Source organism: Pantherophis guttatus, chromosome 13 (assembly GCF_059756535.1).
Source record: "Pantherophis guttatus breed Tessera chromosome 13, ASM5975653v1, whole genome shotgun sequence".
NCBI lineage: Eukaryota > Metazoa > Chordata > Lepidosauria > Squamata > Colubridae > Pantherophis > Pantherophis guttatus.
The window spans coordinates 5,849,908-5,872,816 of record NC_142075.1 but is presented as its reverse complement, the minus strand read 5'-3'; the positions used below and the strand labels follow the sequence as shown (position 1 = coordinate 5,872,816).

The following is a 22,909-nucleotide window of genomic DNA, read 5'->3' as shown; positions in this document are numbered from 1 at the left end:
CACATATCTTGAAGTGGCTGAGAAACACTGTTTTATGGCATCACTGGGCCCTTTCTGGAATATCCCACCAGGTTCTCTCACCTGTCTTGGGATACCGAAAAGAATCCGTCCTCCGGGTTTCCAACATGGGGGATGTGACATGAATAACTTCCACCTCCGACTCGTCGTTTTCTTCATACAGAATTCTAAGGATTTTTCCTCCGCCAAGAGCTACCAAGACAGAAACCAGAGAAAGGCCAATGTAATAATGTAATAATAATAATAATAACAGTAACAGAGTTGGAAGGGACCTTGGAGATTATCTAGTCCAACCCCTTGCTCACGCAGGAAACCTATACTAGGGATTTGAACCGCCGAACTTTCTGATCGACAAGTTCAGACTCTTAGCCACTGAGCCACCGAGCCACTGTATAGACTTCTCCCCAACAGCTGCCTGACCTCAGATTCAACTTAGCTTTAGTAAAATGTAGTTTTGCTAATTATGAGTTCGAGAGCCTTTCTCTTCTAATAGGCCAACGTGACACCAGGGAAGTTAAGTAAACTTCTCGAGCTGCCCACCGTGATTACTTACTTGGCTCAGCTAGCGGGCACCACCAATAGCCCGTGTATCTGTCAAACTCCTCCTGTAGCACAAAGGTAGCGACACCAGCTGACTTGGGATCCTCTTCAACGTTGGCAAGTTCTGTGCAGGCAACATACGAGACAAAAGGAAGAAGATAAACAACGGTTGCAATCTGCAAAATGTCCATTATGAGTCGTGGTGGCGCAGTGGTTAGAGTGCAGTACTGCAGGCTACTTCTGCTGACCGCCAGCTGACTGCAATTTGGCAGTTCAAATTTCACCAGGCTCAAGGTTGATTCAGCCTTCCCTCCTTCCGAGGTGGGTAAAAGGAGGACCCAGATTGTTGATGGCAAGAGGCTGACTATGTAAACCACTTAGAGAGAGCTGTAAAGCACTGTAAAGCAGTATATACCGTGTTTCCCCGAAAATAAGACCCTGTCTTATATTTTTTGAACCCTGAAATAAGCGCTTGGCCTTATTGCCATGCGCTCAAAAGCCCGATTGGGCTTATTATCAGTGGAGGTCTTATTTTGGGGGAAACAGGGTAGATGATAGATAGATGGATGGATGGATGGATGGATAGATAGATAGATAGATAGATAGATAGATAGATAGATAGATAGATAGATAGATAGATACCATGTTACCCTGAAAATAAGACTCTGTCTTATATTTTTTTTGAATCCTGAAATAAGTGCTTGGCCTTATTGCCATGCACTCAAAAGCCCAATTGGGCTTATTATCAGGGGATGTCTTATTTTGGGGAAAACAGGGTAGATGATAGATAGATAGATGATAGATAGATAGATAGATAGATAGATAGATAGATAGATAGATAATAGATAGATAGACGGATGGATAGATAGATAGATAGATAGATAGACAGATAGATGATAGGTAGGTAGGTAGGTAGGTAGGTAGGTAGGTAGGTAGGTAGGTAGATAGATAGATAGATAGATAGATAGATAGATAGATAGATAGATAGATAGATAGATAGATATGGATGGATGGATAGATATAGTGGATAGATACTGTAGATAGATAGATGAGAGAGAGAGAGAGATGAACAGATGGATAGATAGATAGATGATAGATGGATGGATGGATGGATGGATGGATGGATAGATAGATAGATAGATAGATAGATAGATAGATAGATAGATAGATAGATACCGTGTTTCCCTGAAAATAAGACCCTGTCTTATATTTTTCTGAACCCTAAAATAAGCGCTTGGCCTTATTGCCATGTGCTCAAAAGCCCGATTGGGTTTATTATCAGGGGATGTCTTATTTTGGGGAAAACAGGGTAAGTCTAAGCGCTATTGCTCTCTATGTCTTATCTTTCTGTCTCTCACTGTGTCTGTCTGTCTGTCTGTCTGTCTGTCTGTCTGTCTGTCTGTCTACCTATCATCTATCTATCCTTCACTTCGAAAGGTGAGACATGCCCAATTCTCTCAATCGTTCATCTTTCGGTTTAGCCTCCAGTTAATCTTTGTTGCTGTGGTGGTGCAGTGGTGAGAATGCAGTATTGTAGGTTAATTCTGCTGACTGCCTGTCGCCAGCAGTTCGGCAGTTCGATCCTGACTGGCTGAAGGTTGACTCAGCCTTCCATCCTTCCGAGGTCGGTAAAATGAGGATCCAGATTGTTGGGGGCAAATATGCTGACTCTGTAAATCGCTTAGAGAGGGCTGTAAAAGCACTGTGAAGCAGTATATAAGTCTAAGTGCTCTTGAGAAAGGAGGGAGGGAGGGAGGGAGGGAGGGAGGGAGGGAGGGAGGGAGGGAGGAAGGAAGGAAGGAAGGAAGGGGCTGTGATGGCTCAGTGGTTAGAATGCAGTATTGCAGGCTAATTCTGCTAACTGCGAGGAGTTTGACCCTGACTAGCTCAAGGTTGACTCAGCTTTCCCTCTTTCCGAGTTTGTAAAATGAAGACCCAGGTTGTTGGGGGCAAGAAGTGTGACTCTGTAAACCGCTTAGAGAGGGCTGTAAAGCAGTGTGGAGTGGTATATAAGTCTAAATGCTACTGCTATTATGCTGCCCAGAATTGCTAAGACTCCCTAGGAAAGGAATGCATTTATTCTCTGCATCCTGAAGTTTTGTAACATGGAACTAGGAGGCTCAAGCATTTCCTTTTTTTATGGACCCAACGTCAAGTAGTCCTCGAATTACGACTAAAATTGGGACCACTGCTTTTCCACTGCTAAGCAAGGTGACTGTTAAGTGACGGATCGGGCGATCCGATAGCGATTGTGGCAGGTGGTTCGGAGAACTGGTAACGATGGCGGCACGAGGCTCCGCCCACCAAGGTTGCTTCCTGCTTTTAAAAGGTAAAAAAAAAAAGGCTGACGATCGCGCGCCACAGCTGTGATTGTCAGAGCCTTTTTTTTACCTTTTAAAAGCATTTTTTTACAACCTATTTGCCCGAATAGGTTGTAAAAAAATGCTTTAAAAAAGTAAAAGTAAAAAGTAAAAAAGTAAAAAAAAAAAGTTGGCCACGCCCACCCAGTCACATTACCCCACATTACACCAAACCACGTTACAAATTTGTAGTAACAAATTTTACATTTCACCACTGCTCTACACACACTCACATACACGATCACGCAATCACATATTAGCAACTGGATGGTATTTACGATTGTGGACATGCAACTGTGTTTTACAAGCATTTTGCTGAAAACCAGCATTTACGACCGCTGGAAAAAAAAAGGCCGTAAAATCAGATCGGTCATCTGGGTGACCAATTTATGACTACCATGACTTAAGACGATGATTTGCAGGCTCTATTACGGTTGTAAGCCAAGGACAACCTGTAACTGAGTTTAAATTTTAATTAATATACAACACACTGGTAGTTCAAAGGTACCACATTGAAGAGCTCAGGCTGGGAACTCCCAAAAACACATTTCAGAGAAGGAAAGCCCAATCCTGATTCAAAATCAGAATGAAACTAATCAGGGACAAGAAAATAAATCATGGTTTGGTCTAATCGGTTCCCGTTAATAATTCTGCAGATATCTGGCTTTTTGGGGGGGAAGAGTTTGGTTCAGCGGTGAAATCCGGCTGGATTTATCCAGCTCGCGCAAACCGGTAGCACCGACGGTGGGAGGCTCCGCCCACCTGCCGGAACATCATTACGTTCCGTTTTTGATCCTCTGAGCATGCGCAGAAGAGACGTGCGTCCTCACACTCCCGAACCGGTAGCAAAGGTAAGTGCATTTCACCACTGGTTTGGTTTATCCACTATGCTAATCCAAAATATCATTCATTTCTGCACATCCAGTCAACTCTACTTTATTCAATAAACTATCATTCAACAAACCATGGGTCAGCCAGCATCACCTTTATGTACAAAGGTTAACCTCTGCTCTTCTTTGGTTGCCAGATTGGAGATCCAGATGTCGTTGCTGTGAATAAAGGCAATCCAGTTGGGGTCTGCGGGGCAGATCTTCGGATCCATCCGAATATTTGGGCAAGTGGTCTCAACCAGATTGGGCTGCAAAGGTTGTTGCTGTAATGGTAAAAGAATATGGAAAGGACTCTTTTGAAGCACGTACTTGCCTCCCCAGGACTACTGAGTGAAATTGTTGTGGAAATAGGGAATTAAAGAAACATCCCTTTTAGGGCAGACAGAGTCAGTTTACTTATTTATTGCAATAAAGGATCAAACCTTGATATCGCTACCGAAGAGGAGGTTTGACCGAAGTATGATTTTCAGCTCAGAGCATTTATACAGTTTCAAACAAAGGATTCTGTGAAGTCAGCAATTCATATGGTCATATACATTTGTCATTTTTAATTGACATTTCCTAATTACTGAGTTTGCAAAACAGTTATAATAATTCTTCTAAAAAGTTACTGAAGCATAATTTCAAATTATCTCTTGTTGAAACAACAATATGGACATCTCTGTTACTCTGACCTTCAAAGTGTAAATCACCTAGACTGTCCTTATCTGTGACAACTGAGAGGCCTTGAAGTAGAAGTCCTACTTGAAAGGAATGTGCCTGCCTACATGCTGGATATAATTGCAAGCATTTTCTCTTTTACAATATTAAGAACAAAGAGGGCCCTTCAGTGATCATCTAGTTGGACCCGCTTTTACTTTATTTATTACTTTATTTGTTACATTCCCACCTTACTCCCACATTAAAATAAGAGCAGCCCAGAATGGACGTTGAACAGGATGGGCCAACATCTTGACACCTTTAGAAGACTGGAGAACATAAACCTATCTGTCAACACAAAGCCCCTTCATGTAGACTTCAAGACAACTTGTGAAAACGTTTGGTTAAAACAGATAGAAACAAGAACAAAATAAAAACATTTCATTGTTGTCAGAGTTTGCAACAGCAATCAAATCCAGAAAGCACATCACAGGTAACTGATTCAGCAGGATTCAGTAACTTCTCTTTATATCCGTAATAACCCATGAAATAAATATACAATACCAAAAGCAGATTTTTTCAACGGGGTAGTAGTTACAGGCAAAACACAGGCAGAAGAGAGAACAGTTTCAGTTTCGATTCAGCAGACTAGTTTCAGCTTTGTTCCTTTTGCACAGACTCAGAGTTACAGAGCTAAACCACGCCCAGGCTCCAAACTGTTTCAGTTTCCAAACAGCCCTCATTGGCTGACTTAGTTGCTATGCCTATTCATTGGCTGATCTTCTTACCATGTCTTCCCAGTCATGAACTCTCATACACACTGACAATTGTCCATTTTGATCTACCCAGAATCGTTTTTGAAAAGGCATATATCAATGCTCACAACAACTAAAGACTTGGGTCCTCTGATAACAACAGGTCTGGAGTAGGTTCAACCAACAACTGGAGGGAAGGAATTCAGATATTCTAGCCAGTTGGGTCTAATGGTGAAGGCACCAGGTTAGAAACTGGGAGACCCTGAGTTCTAATTTTGCCTGGGCATAAAAGCTCGGTAGGTGACTATGGTCCAATCACTAGGAGACAGTGAATTCTAGTTCCACCTTAGGCATGAAAGCTGGCTGGGTGACTTTGGGCCAGTCACTCATTTTCAGTCCAACCCACTTCACAAGGGGGAGGGGGGTTTGTTGTGGGAAAACAGGAGGAGGAAGTAGTATTAACTATGTCCGCTGCCTTGAGTTATTTATGAAAAATAGTAAAGGTGTATACAGTAAATAAATAACAGGTCCTTGAGAAGGACTTGATAGATGGATAAAAATGCAAAATCCACTGTAATCATTTGGCTGGCTGTGTGAATAATGAAGATGATGAGGAGAATGATGATGAGGAGGAGGAGGAGGAGAAGGAGAAGGAGAAGGAGAAGGAGAAGAAGTAGTAGTAGTAGTAGTGGTGGTGGTGGTGGTGGTGCCTGGAGACAGCAGAGTAGAAGAGAAAGAACTGGAGAAAATAACAAAATACAAAGACCTACAAATATAAATAGAACGACTATGGCAAAGGCGAGCAAGGGTAGTATCAATAGTAATTGGTGCCTTGGGTGCAGTCCCAAAACAACTGGAGCACCACTTGAGTGCCATCATTGACATTGACAAATTTGCCATCAATCAATTGCAGAAGGCAGCTTTACTTGGAACTGCTTCCATCCTGCGATGATATCTGTAACACCATCAAACATCCAGATTTGCCTCTCCCAGGTCCTTGGTAAGGACTCGATAGGTAGACAAAAATGCCAAACCCAGTCTGAACATCTGGCTGACTGTGCGATTAATAATAATAACAACAATGATGATGATTATAATGGGGTTCAGCAACCAACAAGATTGCTCCAAAGCTCCAGCAGGGTGTTCTGTCCCCGTACCACGCACACACCCAACCAGCCAGCCGAGGGTTAAATAAACTCTTCAAACACTCAACATCAGTGATAAGGAACTTGGCAGCAACTCCATGGCTGCCTGCCAAAAACTTTTACTCCGATAACACAGACAAAAATACACACAGTTTGAATAGTCCAGTTTGTAATTAAATCCACAGCAAATAGGTGTTGTGTCCGAAGGTGCAAAGTGCCTCGCCAGAGATTAGCTTTGTCCATCACAGAGTCCGAATAGCCACCACACTCCCTTTTATACTGTGGGGTGTGGTCCAGTGACTCAGCTAATCTCTGGCACGCCTTCCCCTCTGCTGCGCACGCTTCTCCCTGCGCCTCTGGCGAGGGTCCAGCCAGCACTTATTTTCCTCGTCGCTGTCCACCTGTGGCTGTGGGGATGTGCTTGGCTCTGAGCCTATCGTTTGGCCTTTGGTGTCCTCCGGAGGCATTGCCAGAGAGGAGGGTCCTGGAGAGGGAGGCCTTGCCAACTCCTCCCCCTCACTCTCAGAGTCTGCATCTGTCGATAGCCCAGGCTCAGGCAACGGAGCCACAACACTGGGAATGATGGTTGGAAGCTAGGAGAAGGAGAACCACCTAGGCCTCCTCCAACATTTATGGTAGACTTCCATCCAGAAGCAAAACCTCTCATCCTCTTCCCCATCCATCCAGCAGGACCAATTTTCTCCTTCCTGCCTCTCCAGAAAGTAAATTATATTGTTCAGTGCTAACTGGTACACAACAACAAACCGCCACAACCTCTCACCGTAAACCCATTTGGGCCGCCATCTTTGACATGGTAGATCCCGCTGCCGGCTTGGAATAAAAAGGTGCCACTTTCCTGGTGATAATCGTAGGAGGAGATTCCAATGGTGCCAATACGTTTCCTTTCCCGCAGCAGCTCCTCCTCTCGTGAGTACATCCCATAATCCAGGCTGGCCTGATGAGAGAGGAGAGGGACAGAAGGAACATGCGGGAAAACTAAAATTGTTTACTACAGATAGTCCTTGACTTATAATCATCCGTTTAGTGACCTTTTGAAATTACAACGGCACTGAAAAAAATGACTTATGACCGTTTTTCACACATATGACCGTTTCAGTATCCCTGTGGTCACATGATCAAAATTCAGACGCTTGGCGACTGACTCGTATTTGTGACGGTTGCGGTGTCCTGGGGTCACGTGATCCTCTTTTACGGCCTTCTGACAAGCCAAGTCAACGGAGAAGCCAGATTCACTTAAGAACCGTGTTTCTAACTTAACAACTGCAGTCATTCGCTTAACAGCCGTGGCAAAAAAGGTAGCAAAAAGTGGCAAAACTCACTTAACGAATGTCTCACTTAACAAGATAAATTTTGGGCTCAATTGTGATCATAGGTCAAGGACTACCTGTACTTAACTTCATTTGAATTACTTCAAAACAACAACAACACTGCTCTTATTTAAGCAATTAAAAATTAAGGGGTTGGACTAGAAGACCTCCAAGGTCCCTTCCAATTCGGTTATTCTTTTAAGCTTCTCCCTGATATCAAAGCTGGTGATCCAAAGCAAACCCTTCAAACAACTCAGACAAAAGGCTATTGATTAAAATTAAACACAGCCAATGAGAAAGTGCTTTGCATGTTTAATAAGTGAAGAAAGTAGCCGGCAAGAACAACTGTTAGCACTATCAAGATATGGGTCTATGACAAATCACCATGCCCAACTCACCATGACTAAGTCGCCACAGCCAAGTTGCTGCAGAACAACTCACCACAGCTATTTCGGTGCAGGACAACTCGCCGCAGGACAAGAGTTACACTAATATCAAAGAATTGGTGAAATAGAATCATTAAAGGAAGGATGCAAAAGGAGGAACAGAATAAAATGTGAATGGCAAAAATTAAAATATTTTTTATTTATTTTAAATAATTAAATAGAATTGCTATATTGTCCCAAGGCGAGTTGGCCATGAGTTGTCTGCGATGAGTTGGCCATGGCAAGTTGGCCATGATCAGCTGGCTGCAATGAATTGGCCATGGTGAGTTAGCCATGGTGAGTTGGCCATGATGAGTTGGCCATGATGAGTTGGCCATGGTGAGTTGGCCATGGTGAGTTGGCCATGATGAGTTGGCCATGGTGAGTTGGCTATGGTGAGTTGGCCATGATGAGTTGGCCATGGTGAGTTGGCCATGATGAGTTGGCCATGGTGAGTTGGCTATGGTGAGTTGGCCATGATGAGTTGGCCATGGTGAGTTGGCCATGATGAGTTGGCCATGGTGAGTTGGCTATCGTGAGTTGGCCATGATGAGTTGGCCATGATGAGTTGGCCATGGTGAGTTGGCTATGGTGAGTTGGCCATGATGAGTTGGCCATGGTGAGTTGGCCATGATGAGTTGGCCATGGTGAGTTGGCCATGGTGAGTTGGCCATGGTGAGTTGGCTGCAGCAAGTTGGCTGTGGCAAGTTGTCCCATTCCCCAAGATATCTAGCAAAAGTTTTAGACAATGCTTTCAACTGATTGGTGCAGCTTCAGAGGAGAGGTCGAAAAAATCAAGACTTTGGCTGAAGCCCTGTGACTGAAGCCCTGGGATCCATCTTGACTTTTGTGACCCCTCACCTCTGTACCAGGGATTCAGATAGGAATTGTAGCACACCTTTAGGATGGGGGGAAAAATGAGGGATGAAAGAGGGAAGAAATAACCAAACGACATACCTGAAAGAGGTCTATAAGAGGCTTCCAAGACAGCATAAGAATGGCAGCTTTGTTTACCGTTTTGGGGATTTCGGAATAAAAAAGAGTGTTTTCCCTGTTTTCACCCGACATGGCTAATTAATAAAAAGAAAGAAAGAAAGAAAGAAAGAAAGAAAGAAAGAAAGAAAGAAAGAAAGAAAGAAAGAAAGAAAGAAAAAACTACTGAATTTTTCTTCTTACTACCAGAGTCCCAAGCCGAAATTGTCATATGGACTTAAAAACCAGCAAATGCCTTAACCAGTTGATTTATAAATGCATTTATTTGCTAGCGGTTACATCCCATGCAGACCCAGGGACCTATCCAGAACAGCCAAATAAGAATTCCTCATATCACAAGAGCCATCATAAGAAAAACAAGAACAACTCTTTAAGATAAAAAAAGAGGAACCGAATCAGATGGCCCTCAGCATGGTGGATCTACATTTCCAAGCATCTTTGGAAAGACCCAGCAAAAGGTGGATATGAGGAGCGTAGAGTTGCCTTTGCAACTGCCTAAAGATGCCTTTGGAGAACTGGACAGCATACAAGTTTGGTAACTAACTATCGGTAAATACATTTGTGGGGGAACACCCAATGGTTATCTACAGGACCACCTGCTACCACCAATAGCCTCTCACCAGCCAGTACGCTCCCATAGAGAGGGACTCCTCCGGGTGCCATCGGCCAAACAATGTCGACTGGCGGCCCCTAGGGGGAGAGCCTTCTCTGTGGGGGCACCTACGATCTGGAATGAGCTCCCCCCGGAGATACGGAGGATCCCGGATCTGCGCACCTTCCGTCGCGCGCTTAAGACTTTCCTATTCCATCAAGGTGGCCTGGCCTAAATCTTCTCCCCTTTTTAAATGTAAATTTTTTAAATGTAAATTTTAATTTGTTTTAAATTATGGGGTATTTTAAATTCAGCCAAATTATTTAATTCGTTTTTAATTCATTTTAAATTTTTTGTATTTATGTGTTTTATCTCGTGGCTGTTCACCACCCTGAGTCCTTCTGGAGAAGGGTGGTATAGAAATTTAATAAAATAAAATAAAAATAAATAAAATAAAATTCCACAAAATGGGCAGGGACTGAAAAGACCCCTTTTTGCAGCCTTCATACATGAAACCTCTCTTTAGTCTAGATTCTGTTCTGACTTTCTTTTCAATTATTATTTAAATGTATTATCTTTAAAAAGAAAACAATTGTGGGTGATACAAAGCAACAAAATAATGATTAAAATCATAAGGATGAGATTATCTAGGAACCTGCTCCACCCACCTGCTCCAGTTCACTTTAATTAAACCATGTTTCCTGGTGGAATCCAGGATCTTCTTTCTCATATCACCAGCCCACTGGGAGACTCAACCCATACAAGATTTAGGTGGCTCTCTTAAACCAAACCTTTAACATCTGGCTCATCCCCCCCCAAGCCAGAATGGTGACTATTTCAAAAGAATGGTACCTGGACAGACATTTGTCCAGAATGATATAGGGTTTCCTGCTTGAGCAGGGGTTGGACTAGAAGACCTCTAAGGTCCCTTCCAAACCAATTATTATTCTATGTTCTGTGGTTGAGCAACAATCACTTTTTTCAAATGGATGTTACTGTCTTTCTTTCCAGATGTTCTGGTCGACCATGTCATTTTTTTTTTTGTTTTCAATGTCAGCATTCTGATGCTGCCATAAAAAGGAGGAGACGAGGCTTGACTTTTCACCTACTTATTTTCTCTGTAGATAATATCCCCTAGGAGATGGGATGGGAGGGGAAACATTCCTGTGGGGTGAAGTCAGAAGCTGACTTGGAAGATGGCCAATGAAAAGATGAGAATTGGGGAACGGAAAGGGAAGGGTTTGGGGGTCAGAGGGTTAGTATCGGCTATGACGAAGTCGGGGCCAGATCTGTCGTACTCAATAAATGGAATATTTTAGCAAAGATTAATTGTTTGGGAGTGCAATTTATTTGAGATGACATCGAAACCTGACATTCAACTTGTTTACTGTTGTCTTCTGTAGGCCTTGTTTATTGTGCTACAGCAGACTGGGCTGGCTTATCCATGGCAAATGAGTGCATAAATAAATAATAGGAGGCAATCATTCGGCTTTTACTGCACGTAAATAGCGTTTTAACGAATGTTATTTCCTACTTTCAGGTTCTCTTTATCACCGTTCGGTTTGCGGCTCATACAGTAGAACATAGGGTTGGAAGCAGGGGTGAAATGCTCCCGGTTCAGACCGGATCACCCGATCCGGTAGCGATGGAGGTGGGTGGTTCGGAGAACTGGTAGCAAAAATCCCTGCCCCTCCCCAATGCCCAGCTGAGCCATACAATCATCAGAGGCTTTTTTTTTTTTACTTTTAAAAGCATTTTTTCTACAATTTGTTCGGCCAAAAAATGCTTTTAAAAGTAAAAAAAAAAAGCCTCTGATGATCGCGCGGCTCAACTGGGATCGTCAAAAGCTTTTAAAAGAACCCCCCCCTTTTTTTTAAATGCCTCTGACGATCCCAGCTGAGTTGCCTGATCGGCAGAGGCTTTTTTAAAAAGCCTCTGCCGATCAGGCAACTCAGCTGGGATCATCAGAGGCTTTTGAAAGCATTTTTTAACAACCTCTTCGCCGAAGAGGTTGTAGAAAAAATGGTTTTAAAAGTAAAAAAAAAAAATTGGCCACGCCCACCCAGTCACATTACCCCCACCACCATCAAGCCACGTCCACAGAACCGGTAGTAACAAATTTTAGATTTCACCACTGGTTGGAAGGGACTCTGGAGGTCTTCTAGTCCAACCACTTGTCGCGGCAGGAGACCTTATACCCGTGATGGCGAACCTATGGCACGCATGCCACAGGTGGCACGCGGAGCCATATTAGTGGGCACGCCAGCTCAGCTCTGGGGCGCATGCACGCGCTGGCCAGCTGATTTTCGGGCCTTCTGGGCCCACCAGAAGTAGGGAAACAGGCTGTTTCCTGCCTCTGGAGAGCCGGGGGGACTCCTAGAGAGGCTCCTAGAGAGGCTCCTAGAGAGTCCTGGAGAGGCTCCTAGAGAGTCCTGGAGAGGCTCCTAGAGACTCCTAGAGAGGTTCTGGAGGCTGGGGACAGCAAAAAATGTCACTTCCTGTCCCACCGAGAGTTGGGAAATGGGCCCTTTCAGCCTCCGTAGGGCCTCCAAAGGAGTGGGAAAGGCTGTTTTCGCCTTTCCCAGATGCATAGAGAGGATCTGGAACCAGGTAAGAAAGAAAAACAGGCCTACCAGGCCATCATGCGCCAGGAGCGGGGGTGGGTGGGGTTGCGTGCGCATGCGCGTGGGCACGTGCGCGCGCAACCCTCCCCCACCCCCCCTCTCCTGGCATGCGATGGCAAAAAGGTTAGCCATCACCATTCCAGACAAATGGTTATCCAATCTTTTCTTGAAAATCTCCAGTGATGGAGCATCCACGACTTCTGGAAGCTTAATTGTCAGGAAATTTCTCCTTATTTCTAAGTTGGAGCTCTCTTTGGTGAGTTTCCATTTGTTATTTCTTATCCTGCCCTCAGATGCTTTGGAGAAAAGGCTGAGCCCCTCTTCTCTCTGACAGCCGTCAAGTACCGGAAGACTCTAGTTGTGTGATGGTGAACCTATGGCACGTGTGCCAGCGGTGGCATATAGAGCCCTCTCTGTGGGCATGCGCACCGTTGCCAGCTGCTCTTCTGGTTTCCAGGGCACATGTGGTCTTTGTGGGCACCGGAGCACTGGAAAACAGCCTGAAAATGCCCCCCAAAACAGCCCAAAACCCGGCCATTTTTTGGGCTGTTATCAGGGTGTTTTTTGGCTGTTTTCAGCCATTTTTCGGGCCAACAACGGCCCAAAAATGGCCCAAATAACAGCCTGAAAACAGCCCGGAAAACAACCCGGAAAACAGTCCGGAAAACGGCCTGAAAAAAGCCCAAATAACGATCTGCAAATGGCCAAAAAAGGCCCCAAAACAGGCATGTGTGTGCTGGCCAGTTGGTCTTCGGGTTTCCAGTGCTAAGGCCACACGTGCATGCACACATATTCTGGTTTGGCCACTGTGCTGAAAAGGTTCGCCAACACTGCTGTAGTCCTTCTCTCTGTTAGAGTAGACACCATGCCAAGCCAAAATGGCCATGAAAGAGGTCAGTGCAGGGTTGAAATCCAGCAGGTTCTGACAGGTTCTGGAGAACTAGTAGCGGAAATTTTGAGTAGTTCATAGAACCGGCAAGTGCCACCTCTGGCTGACCACAGGAGTGGGGAAGGAATGGAGATTTTGCAGTATCCTTCCCCCTGGAGTGGGGTGGGAATGGGGATTTTGCAGTATCCTTCCCCTACCACACTCACCAAGCCACACCATGCCCACCAAGCCACGCCCACAGAACCGGTAGTAAAAAAAATTGAATTCCACCCCTGGGTCAGTGCCTAATATCCTGTCCCTTTGGACAGAGTCAACTCACCCAGGTAGTACACCCGGTCTGAATGAGGACATTCCGGGTCATTCCTCTTCACAAACGTGAAGTCGTGGGGTGCCTTGGCCATCAGGCAGCTGTGACATTTCCTGGTATCTGCCAGGAGCTTCTTCAGGTGACTCCATGAATATCTCTCCACATAATATGGCTCCAGCTTGGCCGTCTCCTCGACGGCCGCCACATTTTCCTTGCGCTCGGCCGTCTCAAAGATTTCCAGGCTGGGTTGCTCAGTCTTCACGGCTGATGCCATCACACATCTTGGACTCTGGGGAAGAAATACATCAAAACTCTCCTCTACTAAACTGCCTAGCTACTCGACCCTGTGTCTTCCTTCAAGAGCTTTCAACCACCTCCTTCCATTCTGACTCAGGTTGAGGAAACCTGGAGCGTCGCTCAAAAACCTGGAGAACATCTTCAGATGATTGGAAAGCTGTTTTATGGCAGGTGAGATCTACCAGCATCGACGGTTTCTTTGGGATGTTCCAGAAAGAATGTTCAGTGGTAGACAAGGGATCTTCTGGGAACTCCGAAGACCACTGAACATTCCTTCTCTCATTTCTGAATTGTGTACATGCTCCAGGCTAACCCTCTGGGATATTAAGTCCACTTTGTATTATTATTATCATCTTCTTTTAAAGACTCTGTAATCCCTTGTGGGGTGGACTCTGGGCAACTGAATGGAGCTGAGTATTTATTGGCCGGATGCCCTTCCTGTCACCAATGCAGAGTTATATTCAGCAGATATATTCCCATTGTGCCCAGAGAGAGAAATAGCTGCCTCTACCTAGGATTGAACTCACAGCCTCCTGATTGTGAGGCGAGAGTTCCACCACTGGGCTACTGCACCACTCAATTTTGTATTATTATTTTGGTTAGTCAGAATCCGCCAGATGTTAGACTGGATTTGGTATTTTTGTCCACCTATCGAGTCCTTCCCAAGTACGTGGGGTAGGCAGATGTTGTTTAATGACATTAAAGGTATCATCACATAATTAACTGTTCACAACAATGTAAATTATAGCTATCAATTCTTTAGCTGGTTGTTATTATGTTTTGTCACACAATCAGCCAGATTTGGGATTTTTATCCACCTATCATTATTACTATTACAGATAGTGCTTAACTTACGACCACAATTGAGCCCAAAATTTCTGTTGTTAAGTGAGACATTTGCTAAGTGAGTTTTGTCCCATTTTGCCACGGTTCTTAAGTGAATCACTGCAGCTGATTAAGTTAATAACATGGTCGTTAATCCATTGACTTTGTCAGGTCGTAAAAAGGGATCACAAGACCTTGGGACACAGCAACGGTCATAAATATGAGCCAGTTGCCAAGCATCTGAATTTTGATCACATGATCATGGGGATGGCTCAAAGGTCGTAACTGTGAAAAACGGTCGTAAGTCACTTTTTTTCAGTGCCGTTTAACTTTGAAAGGTCACTAAATGAACTGTTGTAAGTCGAGGACTACGTGTATTATTATTATTATTATTCCACTTGTATGTCACTGTTCTCATAAATTCTGGGGAGCTGACACTCATTGAAGAAATTACAACTAAGGAAAAATGAAAAGATTGGCTGTAAGGGGTCTCATTTTTCCTTGTGACAGGCCTGGTTGAAAAGCAAGGTCTAAATAAATTGCTATTTATGTCTATTTATCTATTTATGGCAAACCTGTCAGTATGCTGCCTATGCGAAAGTCTTGGGGCAGATTGCAAGACATAAAAAGTCAAAACATCAATTCCATGTTTTAGGCCTTTTGTTTTTTCTCGGATCCTGTTAACATGTTTTAGTGTGTTACTGTACTCAGTTTTTGCATTGTATATTTTATCTCCAGAGTTAGTAAGGATTGTGGTTAAGAAATAAATCATGGGAAATTTAAAAATACGTGAATGTTTTTTTAAAAAAATGTGTAAAAAGAGAAAAAGCAATGAAAATTATCCAGTATTGTTTTGCTTAAAATGAAAAAAAAAATGTTTGGAAGATGCTCCGAGGGGCTTGAAAAAGGCCTAATAATTGATAGCCTTTGCTTCTCCGTCTTGTTTTAAGTTTCAGGAGATGTCCAATTCTGTCGACTATGTCTGGATTGGCATAACACAACCAACCAAGTGGAGAAGCTGATTTTTCAAACATCCTCTGTTCTGCTGGTGTTCATTGGATAGGTCACTCTGGTTGTCTGAATGCAGCCTGCTGGGTTTGTTGAGTGTCCCATAGATTGTGCAAGCAACCCCAGAAAATGGCTTAGCTTAGGCTGGTAAAGGTAAAGGTTCCCCTGGCACATATGTGCTAGTCATTCCCGACTCTAGGGGGCGGTGCTCATCTCCGTTTCAAAGCCAAAGAGCCAGCGCTGTCCGAAGACGTCTCCGTGGTCATGTGGCCGGCATGACTCAATGCCAAAGGCGCACGGAATGCTGTTCCCTTCCCACCAAAGATGGTCCCTATTTTTCTACTTGCATTTTTTACGTGCTTTCGAACCTGCTAGGCTGGCAGAAGCTGGAGCAAGTAACGGGAGCTCACCCCATTACGTGGCAGTAGGGATTTGAACCACTGAACTGCCGAACTTTCAATTGACAAGCTCAATTGAAAGCCACCGCGTCCCTGTTAGGTTGGTAGCCTTGTGTAAACACAGGCCTGAAAGACATGAATAATAGAGTTGGAAGGGACCTCGGAGGTCTTCTAGTCCACCCCCCTGCTAGAGCAGGAAACACTTTTTTTTTTTTTTTAAATTGATTTATATGCCGCCCTTCTCCGGAGACTCAGGGCGGCTTACAGTGTGTTAAGCAATAGCCTTCATACTTTTGTATATTTATACAAGTCAGCTTATTGCCCCCACAAACTGGGTCCTCAATTTACCTACCTTATTTATTTATTTATTATTTATTTATTAATCAAATTTCTATACCATCCTACTCCCGAAGGACTCAGGGCGGTGAACAGCCAAGATAAAATACAGATAATACAAATATTAAAAATCCCTTAAAATTATTAAATATTTTGGCCAAAACACAGATTAAAACACCCAATTTATAAAATCACGAATTAAAAATTTAAAAGAGGAGAGTTAGGCCAGGCCAGCCTTCCATCCTTAGAGCCTGGCGAGATTTGATCTTACTTTAATTGCAGACAGCTGGTGTTAAATTACAGTACTTCTGTCTGTTGAGCTAAACCAGGCTCCTGGTTTATAACACTATACCATTTTAGACAGATGGCTGTCCGGTCTCTTCTTAAAAGCCTTAAGAGCACTCACAACTTCTGAAGGCTAGCTGTTCCATTGGACAGCTAGGAAATTTCTCCTTAGTATTTAGGAGAAATTTCCTAACGGTGCAAACAATGAAGTAATTATTACTTAATGAGGATAATGACTTACGGCTTTGTCGAATTACAGTTTAATGCTTTGTTATAATTGAATGAGTGTTGACCAAACCAACATGCCTTAAACTATAAGCACAGACAAAGTTTTCATAAAGTGGTTTGTTTGGTTATTCTTTTAATAGGGCCTGGGGGTAAATTACCCCATCCAAAGGCAAAATAGATTTTCTATGTTCAAATCGATGGCTGCATTGTAATTAATATAGGTAGTCCTTGATTTACAACCATTTGCTTAGTGCCCGTTTGAAGCTACGATGGGACTGAAAAAAAGTGACTTATGACCAAATCTTGCACTTATGACCGTGTCAACATCCCCATAGTCCAGGGGTGGGCAAATGTGGCCCTTAGACAACCTGTGGACTTCAACTCCCAGAATTCCTGAGACAGCTGTCTCAGGAATTCTGGGAGTTGAAGTCCACAGGTTGTCAAAGGGCCACATTTGCCCACCCCTGCCATAGTCACATGATCAGAATTTGGGCACTTGGGAATTGGCACGTATTTATGACGGATGCAGTGTCCCAAGGTCACGTAGATCACAAGCAAAGTCAATGGGAGTATCCAGATTCACTTAATGACATTTCACTTAACGACGTGATTCGCTTAACAACCTTGGCAATAAAGGTTGCGACATCGGGCGCAGCTCACTTAACTACAGACTAAATTCTGGTCCCGATTGTGGATGTAAGTGAACTATATACTACCTGTAGTTCGGAAAATATGGGGAGGGGTGGAGTAAAATGAGACCACTGGGTTGTGACTTTTCATGCTGACCCAAATGGAAATGCCAGATCTCTCGGAACACCTGGGTTTCCTGCCTAAGCAGAGGGTTGGACTAGAAGACCTCCAAGGTCCCTTCCAACTCGGTTATTCTATTCTATCCCGCAAGAGCCCTTTAGTGGTGGGTGGGGGGTGGTGGGGAGCAGGAAACTGGCGGGAGGGGGGGGGGCTATGATATACCCTATGCCTCCCATCCCATGGATCAGTTATAGGGTTAGGATAGGCTCCCATGTGGGTAGGGAATTTTAGGGATCCTGGAGGGAGCCCCCTTCATGCTGGGGGACAGGTGACTTGCACGGGTGGGAGGTGGGGGGCTACGATGACATGCCTGGACTGGCAGCTTGTCCAGCCCCTGGCATGGCCGGAGGCGTCGGTGCAGGCACCTACCGACGGGGGCAGCTAGGGGACCCTCCCATAAATTCCTGAGCGGGGAGTGGGGGGCTTGCAAAGTCGGTGCGCGGTTGCAGAAATGGTGGTGGAAGAGTCCAATCGTCCCCACCCAGCCTGGCACGCGCCCACCCCCCTACGGAGCAGAGGAGCCGCCTGCCCGGCTGCTGCGGAGGGCACTACCTTGCCTGGCCTCGCCCGCCGTTGCTGCTGCTGCTGCTCCGGCTTCCTCCCGACCCTGCCCGGGGCTGCTGCTTCTTCCGCTCCCCAGCCCCGGAGCCGCCTCCCCACCCCTCTACCCCGGTGCCCTCCTGCCCACACCGCCCCCGCCGGGCACGGAGGAAGCCCAGGCTGGGAGCCGCGCCCGCAGCTGCAGGGAAAACCCCTGCCTGGGCAGCCCGAGGGGGTCCCCGCCTGGAGCTCTTGGAGGGATGAGTGGGGTGCAATCCACCCCGGGGGTCTCCCTCGGATCCCCTCCGTCTTGCTGGGGCACCCGCGAGCCTGGCAGAGCTCCCGTGGCTTGCCACTTTCCAGCGGGGCTGCCCAGAAGGACCCCCGCCCCAGAAGCCCCCGCCCTGCCTTCCCTCTTGCCAGAGTGCCCGAGCCTGGTATTGCTTTCCAGGTGGGGGCTATCTGGGCTCGGCCAGTGCCCCTCATTGCCCCCCCCCCCGGGAGCCCCTCGCCCTGCCTTCCCTCTTGCTGGGGCGCCCGAGCCTGGCATCACCTGGCATCACCCCCCCCCATTGCTTGCCAGTCCCAGCGGGGCTGCCCAGAAGGACCCCCGCCCGGGGTCGGCCAGCGCTCCCCCCGCGCCGTCCCTCACCCTGCCCATCCTCCTGCCCAGGGGTTGCCCTACCCGGACTCGGTCAGCGCCCCCACTGGTCCCCAGGAGCCCTTCGCCCTGCCCTTCCTCCTGCCCGGTGCCCAAGTCTGGCATGGCTGCTCGGAGGGAGCCCCACTCGGGCTTAGTCAGTGCCCTCCGACAGCCCCCCCGCCTCGCCTTCGGATGCCCAAACCTGGCATCACCCCCCCCCCATTGCTTGCAGTCCCAGCGGGGCTGCTCAGAAAGACCCCCGCCCGGGCTTGATCAGCGCCCCCGGACTGCCCTTCCTCCTGCCGGCTGCCCAAGGCTGGCATCGCTGCCCAGGGGGTCTCCCACCAGGGCTTAGTCAGTGCCCCCCGGCGCCCCTCACCCTGCCTTCGGGAGCCCAAGCCTGGCAGCGCCCCCGTGGCTTGCCAGTCCCCAGCAGGGCTGCCCAGAAGACCCCCGGCCGGGCTCGGCCAGTGCGCCCCCCCGTTGCCCCCCAGAAGCCCCTCGCCCTGCCCTTCCTCCTGCCCGGTGCCCAAGCCTGGCATGGCTGCTCGGAGGGAGCCCCACTCGGGCTTAGTCAGTGCCCTCCGACAGCCCCCCCGCCTCGCCTTCGGATGCCCAAACCTGGCATCACCCCCCCCCCCATTGCTTGCAGTCCCAGCGGGGCTGCTCAGAAAGACCCCCGCCCGGGCTTGATCAGCGCCCCCGGAAGCCCCCCGTCCTGCCCCTCCTCCTGCCGGCTGCCCAAGGCTGGCATCGCTGCCCAGGGGGTGCATAGTCAGTGCCCCTCGGCGCCCCTCACCCTGCCTCACTCGGCCAGTGCGCCCCCCCGCTGCCCCCCAGAAGCCCCTCGCCCTGCCCTTCCTCCTGCCGGCTGCCCAAGGCTGGCTGGCATCGCTGCCACACCGGGGCATAGTCAGTGCCCCCCGGGAGCCCCCCGCCTTGCCTTCGGGAGCCCAAGCCTGGCAGCGCCCCCGTGTCTTGCCAGTCCCCAGCGGGGCTGCCCAGAAGACCCCCGCCCGGGCTCTGCCAGCGTCCTCCGGCGCCCCTCGCCCTGCCCTTCCTCCTGCCCGGTGCCCAAGCCTGGCATCGCTGCCCAGGGGCTGCCCCACCGGGGCTGAGTCAGTGCCCCCCGGCGCCCCTCGCCCTGCCCTGCCCCGGCCCGGCGCCTCCCGGCTGCAGCGGCACTTACTGGGCGAGAAGCGCGGCCGCCGCGGCAGGAGAGGCGCTCTCGGCGGGGCTGCTGCGGCCGCCGGGCGGGGATTTGCCCGGCCTCCCTTCTTCTTCCCTTCCTCCGCCTCCTCCGGCGCGCAGCAGCGCAGCCTCCCCGCCTTTGGCGCCGCCTCCCCCGGCTGCTTCCTCCCGGCCGGCGCGATGGCGAGCCTGACCCCGCAGGTGCACTGGGCGCAGCGGCATCCCGAGCTCTACCTGCGCGTGGAGCTCAGCGACGTGCAGGTAAGCCGGGGGAGGGGAGGAAGGGGAGGGGGGGCTGCCCCTCGGGTGGGAGAGTGGGAGGGGGGGCTTGCCTGGTGGTGCCCACGCTCCGAGCCCCCCTGCCCTGCCCTGCCCTTCCACGCCTCGCCCCCTGCGTGGGAAGCAAGCACGCGTGGGGAGGGGGTGGCAGGCTGGGGGCTGCGCTGGCATCGGGGCCGTTCGTGGCTGGGTGTGTGTGGGGAGGGGGCACCCCGTGCCTGCCTGGCCTGGCTTAGGTGAATGCACGGGATCCAAGGGAGGGGGACCCACATTTGGTACCCTGCACACATAAGCTCCCCCCTCCCAATTTCCCATGCATGCCAAGTCCTGGTGCTGCCCTGCGACTTCCTTGGTGGGAGGGGGTTCCGTGGGCAAGCACCTTTCCATGGATGGCATCCCCCCACCAGGCAAGTGGGCATCGATGACGCCCTGGGCACCCTGGACCAGGCTAGGCTTCCTTGGGGGGGGGGGGTTGGGGGGGGTGAAAGAGAAGGGGAGGGCATGGAGTGGGGGGATGGAGGAGGAGGTGCCTTCTGCCTCCAGGGTCTTGCTGGGGGGGTTGAGCGGGAAGGCTCCTAGGCTTCGGTGGGGGTCTGCTTGGGTTTGGCTAGAAAGGGGGGGGGAAGAGAAATGGCAAAAAAGAGGAAGGGGAAAATGTGGGGGGAACCACATGCATGCAGGATAGTTAGTGAGGACCCCCCCCCCGTCCTCTTTGGAATCCCCACGCATTCACAAGAGCCTTGCCAAATGCTGGCAAGAGGGATCTGGGAGGGTTCAAAGCTACCCCTAACCTTGATTTATTTTTATTTTTTTTAATTTGATTTATATGCCGCCCTTCTCCGGAGACTCAGGGCGGCTTACAATGCGTTAAGCAATAGCCTTCATACTTTTGTATATTTTATACAAAGTCAGCTTATTGCCCCCACAATCCGGGTCCTCATTTTACCTACCTTTGAAAGGATGGAAGGCTGAGTCAACCTTGAGGCTGGTGAGATTCGAACTTGCAGTAATTGCAGACAGCTGGTGTTAATCACAATGCTATCAGTCTGCTGAGCCACCAGGCTCTGGTGGATTTAAAAGCAGAGGGTCCATTCACACGTTTTGCAAAGGAGGGTGAGCCTCAGAGGGAAGTAGCAAGGCTGAAAAGCATTCCTTGCAACAACAACCCCCCCACCACCACTACTTTTTTAAAAAAGTACATGGGAATCTGAAATGCTTAGAAAATTGCTCCGACCTGGCCTTGGGAAAGGATTTGTTGCTTTCTTGTTCCAAAGAGCCTCAAAGAGGTTGCAGAGGAAAATGCCAGCCGGAGAAGAATAAAATTATTAGGGCTCCTTGGTGCTCTCTGAGCTTGCTTGCTTTGTTGCAGGCGTTTCATTACCCTAAGTAGGTAACATCCTCAGTGCAAGTAAGGAGGGTGGTTTGTGGTCCGTTTATCTTCTGGTGGCACCAAGGACCCCGTTCTTCTTCTTCTTCTTCTTCTTCTTCTTCTTCTTCTTCTTCTTCTTCTTCTTCTTCTTCTTCTTCTTCTTCTTCTTCTTCTTCTTCTTCTTCTTCTTCTTCTTCTTCTTCTTCTTCTTCTTCTTCTTCTTCTTCTTCTTCTTCTTCTTCTTCCTCTTCCTCTTCCTCTTCCTCTTCCTCTTCTTCCTCTTCTTCTTCTTCCTCCTCCTCCTCCTCTTCTTCTTCTTCTTCTTCTTCTTCCTCCTCTTCTTCTTCTTCCTCTTCCTCTTCTTCTCCTTCTCCTTCTCTTTCTCCTTCTTCTTCTCTCCCCTCTCCCCTCCTCCTCCTCCTCCCTACTCACAAACCCCACTCTCTACTAGCACTGATGATGTTACCTAGTTTGAGTAATGAAACCTCTGCAAGAAAACCACCAAGCTCAGAGAGCACCAAGGGCCCCTCATGTCAACCCTGAGCTACAAATATTCTCCTTTATTAATAAAATTATTTGTGTCGTTATTAGTTTTGTGCAGAGTGGCACCCTTGGCAGATTTCTGCCTTCTGAAAACTCCGAGCCAAAAAGTGAAAGGCCCTGCTTAAGAAATTCGCTTTGAAGGTTGCTACTTTGCAAAACAATTGGGGCACGGCCAGTCCTTTCCGTTTTATGGCTGCCCCCCAGGGTGTCGGCAAGAAGTGACTTGAAACAGTTAAGATGGCAGCTACCGACACTCAACGGAAACCCACTCTTCCTTTTTCCTGGGTGACCGGTGTTAAAAGGAGGATGGGACGTTGATCATGAGGTTGTGGCTGCCATCTTGACTTTTTGGACCCTGAGTGGACCTACCTGGAAGGCAGGGTGTCTTCCCTTTTACATTTGTCATTACAGGTAGTTGTTGACTTACAACAATTCACTTAAATGACCGTTCGAAGTTACAACAGCACTGGAAAAAGTGACTTAAGACCATTTTTCACACTTACGACCGTTGCAGGGTCCCCCAAGGTCACGTGATCAAAATTCAGATGCTTGGCAACTAATTCATCTTTATGACGGTTGCAGTGTCAGGAGGTCAAGTGATAACCCTTTGCAACTTTCTGACGAGCAAAATCAACAGGGAAGCCAGATTCAC

General features: G+C 47.8%; 2 protein-coding genes across 4 annotated transcripts in view; one reads left to right on the top strand and one right to left on the bottom strand.

The window, feature by feature from the left end:
• Positions 1-20,163, bottom strand: part of DPP8 (dipeptidyl peptidase 8) — a 46,177-nt gene extending 26,014 nt beyond the window's left edge. The window contains exons 1-7 of one of the 3 annotated variants that reach the window (XM_087877781.1): positions 20,065-20,163; positions 13,518-13,794; positions 9,058-9,170; positions 7,129-7,302; positions 3,903-4,071; positions 572-682; positions 82-210 (exon numbers count right to left, since the gene is read on the bottom strand). In XM_087877781.1, the coding sequence (XP_087733907.1) occupies positions 82-210; positions 572-682; positions 3,903-4,071; positions 7,129-7,302; positions 9,058-9,170; positions 13,518-13,779 (958 nt within the window). In that variant the 5' untranslated portion in view covers positions 13,780-13,794; positions 20,065-20,163. Of the gene's footprint in view, positions 1-81; positions 211-571; positions 683-3,902; positions 4,072-7,128; positions 7,303-9,057; positions 9,171-13,517; positions 13,795-13,879; positions 14,074-18,244; positions 18,920-20,064 lie in introns of those variants that run through there. The other 2 variants (XM_087877780.1, XM_087877782.1) reach the window with 2 other exon arrangements.
• Positions 20,164-20,173: 10 nt separating this feature from the next.
• HACD3 (3-hydroxyacyl-CoA dehydratase 3) overlaps positions 20,174-22,909 on the top strand; it is a 32,147-nt gene continuing 29,411 nt past the window's right edge. The window contains exon 1 of the mRNA XM_087877783.1: positions 20,174-20,327. Within this exon, the coding sequence (XP_087733909.1) occupies positions 20,247-20,327 (81 nt within the window). The 5' untranslated portion in view covers positions 20,174-20,246. The remainder of the gene's footprint in view (positions 20,328-22,909) is intronic.